A 6,022-nucleotide genomic window follows, 5' to 3' on the forward strand; every position below is an offset into this window, starting at 1 on the left:
TCTGGAGTGATCCATCTCTTCATATGTTCTGCGCACGTAGTAGTCTTAGCGGGTCCCTCAGAACTTCCAATCTTTGTAACCTCGTAGGTATCGTAGGGCTTCACCTTGGTAATGCGATACGGCCCTAGGTACTTGGGTTTTAATTTCAATCCAGGTCCAAATTGGGTGCGTTTTATAGCCACTAGCTCATTAATATGATACTTGTTGGCNTCTCTTCGTCGCAAGTCGTAGCGTTTCTTGTTCTCGCATTGAATCTTTTCAATCTGCTTCTCGGCGTCATCCCTCCGCTGCTTCCTGTTATGATCGTAATGACGAGTCATCTCGTGCTCAATGGCTTCCTTCAGGGTGAGGTCTTCTTTGGTNTTCATTTTGGTGCCCACTAACAGCTCGAACGGAGTGGTGTCGATACTGCGTTGGTAGGTTGAATTCAAAACTTGTTGNACCTTTGCAACATGCCTGTACCACTTCGTGGGGTCGTCTATCGTCATTTTGGCCAACACTGGAATGATCGTCCTGTTGATCCTCTCGATTTATCCATTGGCTCTGGGCAGACCGACTGTAACTTTGATGTGCTCTATGCCTTCACCGCGACAGTAATCTTCGAACTCGGTCGACGTGAAGGCGGTGCCTCGATCTGAAATAATCTGACTCGGATTACCAAAAATACTCTTCTGCAGCTCCAGCTTTTCGATCGTCTCTCTTGATGTCACCGTCTTAGTGGGATATAGCCACACAAACTTTGTAAATGCGTCGACAATGGCTAGGATGTGCTTGTAACTCTTGTGGGTCGTTTCTAGCGGTGCTAGATGATCCACGTGATAGGTGTGCAAAGGAACGTCCCCTTTACTCAGCGGGTGCAGGTATCCTTCCTGTTTGCCTGATTTCTTGTTAANTAGAATACATTTGACGCAATTCATAATACATCTTTCGACTTTAGAATGGAGGTTTGGGATNAAGAATTCCCGTTTTATCTCCTCCTCAGTTCTTTTGGCAGCAAAATGTTCGTGTGCATTTTTTATGATTTCGTCCTGCATAGCACTAGGAACCATGATAAGCTCGCAGCCATTTGCATACTTGTACACCAGATCGTTACGCACTATAAAATCTTGAAATGATCCGTCTTTTAGTCGTGTCCTGATATCCTTGATAGCTTCATCCGCTTCTTGCGCCCTTTTCAATTTAGGGATAACGTCGTGAACAGCTTCCACCGCCGCTACTGGATAACGACTAAGCGCGTCTACATGNTTCAAGCGAGATCCAGATCGGTGTTCGATACTGTAGTGATATTCTTCTAGGAAGAGAGCCCATCGTGCTACCCGTGGTGTAAGGTCCTTTTTCCGCATCGTCTGTTGGAATGCAGCACAATCCGTAATAATTTTAAAGGTCTTGCCCAGAAGGTATACTCGGAACTTCTTCAAGGCTTCTACAACAGCTAATGCCTCAAGCTCGTAGCTGGAATATTTCCTTTCCGGCTCCGTCGTCTTCTTGCTCATGAAGTACACTGGATGTAGTTTACCGTCTTCGGGAAGCTTCTGTAGCAGCACCGCACCATACCCATCTTGACTGGCATCGGTGTGGACCTCCGTTTCATAGTCTTNATTGTAAATGCTCAAAACGGGTTCCTCGGTTAGGCATCGTTTCAATCTTCTAAAAGCGTCCTCTTCTTCTTTCCCGAATCTGAAAGCTTGATTCTTCTTTAATAAGTCACTTAATGGCTTAGCGATCCTGGAATAATGCGGGATGAACTTGCGNAAGTATCCCGTCAAGCCAAGGAAGCTCTGTATTTGCTTAACCGTNGTTGGTTTAGGAAACTTTAAGACTGCTTTTCTTTTCTGGTGAGGGATACAACTTTCCATTCTCAATGACATGTCCTAGAAATTCTATGCGTCGTTTCAGTAACTGGCACTTCTTCTTGTTAATTTCTAGACCGTATTCTTCCGCTCGTTTCAGTACCAGCTTTAATTTTTCCACAGCATTTTCTTCGTTTTTCGCCGGTATTATTAAGTCGTCTATAAGGCAATGCGATTCCTTGCACTGTCATGTCGTAAAATACGTCGTTGATAAACCGTTGGAAGACAGCTGGCGAGTTGCACAAGCCAAACGGTACTCTTCGAAATTGATACTGCCCTCCATGCGTTACGAACGCTGTATATTTCTGGCTATCTTTATTCACGGGAACGTGAAAGAATCCATTTTTTAAATCCAACGAACTGTATACGCGAGCGTCTTGCAGTCTGTCNAAGATATCTTCTATGAGGGGCAGAGGATAGCGGTCTTTCATNATGATCCGGTTGATGGCACGATAGTCGATACATACTCGTGGTGTTCCGTCCTTCTTCTTAGTCACCACGACCGGACTCGAGTACTCTGACGAACATGGTTCGACGACACCCTCATCGATCCACTGCTTCACTTGTTTTGCTACTACTTGCCTCTCTGGAAATGGTAATCGTCTTGGTCGCGCACAAATCTTCTGATTCTCNTTTAGGGTAATGGTCATCTCAACGTTAGACGTCTTGATCTTCTTTGGTGCATAACCATCCAACAGATTCTCTACTTCTTTCTTCTTCTCTTTGGAGATAGTACATCCTATGACAGGCGTATCGGATTCAATAGCGTAATTCGGAGAAAGGATATTATTTATCTCGTGTACTTTANAGATGGTGATGCTATCTTTGTTTATCTTGATTTCAGCCTGTGACAATAATTCGTTGCCGACTATGGTTTCCACCGTCATGGCGTCATCAGCTACTACATAGATCTTTACTTGAAAGTAGTCATCGTCAGTCTTAATAACGTCCTCAAAATATNCCATTGGTGTCACCTTACTTCCACCGAATCCGGAGAAATGCAACTTAGAGTCTGACAATGGCGGCGTGCCTACCTTAGTATACGAGCTTTTATTTATGATGTTGAATTGACTGCCGGTATCTACTAAAGCATTGAATTTTTCACCTCGAATTTCAATCGTCTTGTACATGCTCTTAGGATTTACTAGTCGAACTTTTCTAGTCTCTTCTTCGTCGTCTTCTTTTACTTTCTTTGATTTCTCTTTCTTGCAGTCGAACGATTTATGCCCAAACTCGTTACACCTAAAACATTTGGCACCCTTGCTTCTGTTATCGCACGCAGTTGATCTATGTCCGAACTNGCCACAATTAAAGCAACGAGCTTCTTCTTTTGGATTTGCACTTTTTTTATTCTTAGCAGTCGGATTCGATATCTTAGTTGTGCTTACGTTCTTCGTTCTCATCTTCTCGTATGCTTNCAGCTTTTCTTTAAACTCCTCCGCATTTCTTGCTCCGTACAAGATACCTTTATTCACTGCTTGATCGTCTATGCCGTCGATAACGTACTGAAACAAGGCTTCCTGCTCTATTTCGCCTCTGGATGCTATCTCCTTCATAGCGAGAAAATATGCTCGCACTGANTCGTCTTTCTTAATCTTTCTTTTCTCCATCTGTTTATGTAATTCGGCACTATTTAATTTGTCGCCAAATTCTTCTTGTAGCGCCTTCTTTAACTTCNTCCACGAATTCAAGCCGCGTTCTCCTTGAATGAATAACTTGGCTAAACCTTTTAATGACCTCTTGGCAAATACTGTTTTCTGTANGTCCGTCCATCCGAAGAGTTCGGCTACCTCTTCGTAATCCGAAATCCAACGAGCTACAGAATATTTGTCATCTCCATTAAAAGGCCTGATCGAGTCTTCCACGTCCCTGAACGTCATCGCGAACTTATTCTTCATCGTCGTTTTTTCAGTCTTCTTTGCTCGTCGATCATCTTCGTGGTCGCTATTCGTTCTATTATCATCTTCGTCTGCGTTGGTTTCTTCTGCGTCGTCTTCGCCGTGAGCTTCATCGTTATCGTCGTCGTGAGCTTCGTCGTCGTCGTCTTCCACAGCGTCTTCTTCAGCGTCTCTTCTGTCGTCGTTTGCGTTGCTAAGCGAATCGAGATCCATCAGGTAGTCGCATATTCGCTGCTGCAACTCTCTCTTCGTACCTGCGTAGTCAATTGCCAAGATGTTACAGATTGCAACTAAATCTCCCCAGCCGAGGGCTGCCTCCGCATATGCTAANTTATTCTTATACTCTTCCGATCCGCTAGCGAATGTAAAGCCACCGAACTCACGCAGTCGCTTCCTATTGCCGCGGTCTCCTTCTTTCTCGAACACTAACCTGTGCAGTGCCCTTATAGCCTTCGTCGAACTCGTTTTAAGGTTATTGGCGATTACCTTGATTTGTTCAAGCCTTTCCATCGTCTTTATGGTTTTTGTCGTCTTTACCTTTGGAAGAAGCTCTCACCCTCGTCGTCGTTTCGTCAATTCTAACCTCAAAATTTCTATCNACGTGGCGCGCTCGGATCGTCGTTGCACCTTCGGCTCTTTTTCTTCGGCCAGATCCCGGACGAGCCCCCAATATTTGTAGGAATCGGTTAAAGTGTAAAAGAAGCCGTTTATTGATACTGATACAAAGCGTGAGAAGATATATAATATAATAGAAAATTTCAGATTTCAAGCTAATAATCGTCTACACNTCTCGTCTCGTCGTTCTAGTTAGACTACGCCCCCTCTTGCCTTTTCGCGCATCTTGCTGCTTACGTCATACAGTTTTTTGTCCGTCGCGTCGGTAGCGTCAGTTGTGTCGGCGCCACCTACGCCGTTCCCACAATAATATATATAATATATAATACCTAAAATATATACAATTCTTTAGTAGTTTTCTTTTGTAGATTGAAGAAGAATACAAACTTTTATTTCCCAAATATGATGACTTTTTCTTAAAAGAATTTACTAGATATTATGAAATTATTCTGAGTTTTTTCCAAGATTGATCTCATGAAATATATCCTTCAGTAGATAAATTGCGAGAAGGTAATAAATATATTTAATATAGTTACTATAATTTTATATAACAATATAAATTCAACATTTATCAATATATGAGAAATTTTTCAGCTTAAGATAAACATACAAGAGCTATTTTAGCGTTATGTCGACTTGTTCCTCTAACAGCTAGAGGAAAAAATAAAGCTGCAAGAGAAAAGTCAACCAATGTTTTGGAAAAAATTATTTTATTTAAAAAGATATATCTAATAGAATATATTTAATAATTTTTGTTATGTCGAAAGTGTATATGTCTAATATAATGCTATATTTTCTTATTTTTTTTTGTTTCAGAACGGTACACCTTTAGAATCAGAGTTTAGAGAAAAGACTCAACCACGTTTAATCGCTGTAAGTTCTACCAAAACAGCTGTGGCTCAATACTTTTTAAACATAGACAACAAGTTTATTTTTCTTCATGCACATAGTTTCGTGAACGCTTTTGACAGTTTATTTAAAAGTCATTTTGTTTTTAATACACAATATGATTCAAATCTGGTAAGCTTTTAACGATTTCTAGAAACATATTTTTACAAAATAAACAATGGTCCTGTAACTCCACGCGTAAGAGAAGTATATACACTTCTGCAAAATCAAATGGATACATAAATTTAATCTCAATTTTGACTATTCTACGGTTATATACTGAATTTTTTTATACTAATTGAAATTGACTTTTTTGCTTTTATTAATTGAGACATTCATCTTCAAGACGCCTATGTGTACAAACTGTACTTATGTTGGACATTCAATTAAGGAATTATGTCAACATTTAAGAATAATTTATTCTTTCTATGAAGGCTCGCAATTACATTAAAAATGTTTCTTTTCAAATTGTCCTTCTATATTTAAAGCTTACTCAGGATTTAGAAAGCATTTAGCTAAATGTAAGCTAAACATTGAAACAGTCTATACTGATAATTCAAATGATTTGACAGAAATTCAGCCTATAATTGTAGTTCCAATATTAAAAAAGATTGAAATATAAATAATAATAAATGAGTTAAATATAAATATTTATAAAATGTCTTTAACAAAAAAATTATTTTGTACTTATATCTTCATTATTTGTATTGAAATCTTCATAAATATTTATATTTAACTCATTTATTATTATTTATATTTAAATCTTTTATT

At 39.8% G+C, this 6,022-nt stretch overlaps 1 protein-coding gene across 1 annotated transcript; it reads right to left on the reverse strand.

Annotated features, from left to right (window-relative positions):
- Positions 1 to 1,915: 1,915 nt before the first annotated feature.
- LOC109859204 lies at positions 1,916 to 4,258 on the reverse strand. The gene has a single exon (XM_020437210.1). The coding sequence runs from the start codon at positions 4,256 to 4,258 to the stop codon at positions 1,916 to 1,918; it is 2,343 nt and encodes a 780-aa protein (XP_020292799.1).
- Between the last annotated feature and the right edge of the window lie 1,764 nt (positions 4,259 to 6,022).

Source organism: Pseudomyrmex gracilis, unplaced genomic scaffold (genome assembly GCF_002006095.1).
Source record: "Pseudomyrmex gracilis isolate BER0280 unplaced genomic scaffold, ASM200609v1 scaffold_247, whole genome shotgun sequence".
Classification (NCBI taxonomy): Eukaryota; Metazoa; Arthropoda; class Insecta; order Hymenoptera; family Formicidae; genus Pseudomyrmex; species Pseudomyrmex gracilis.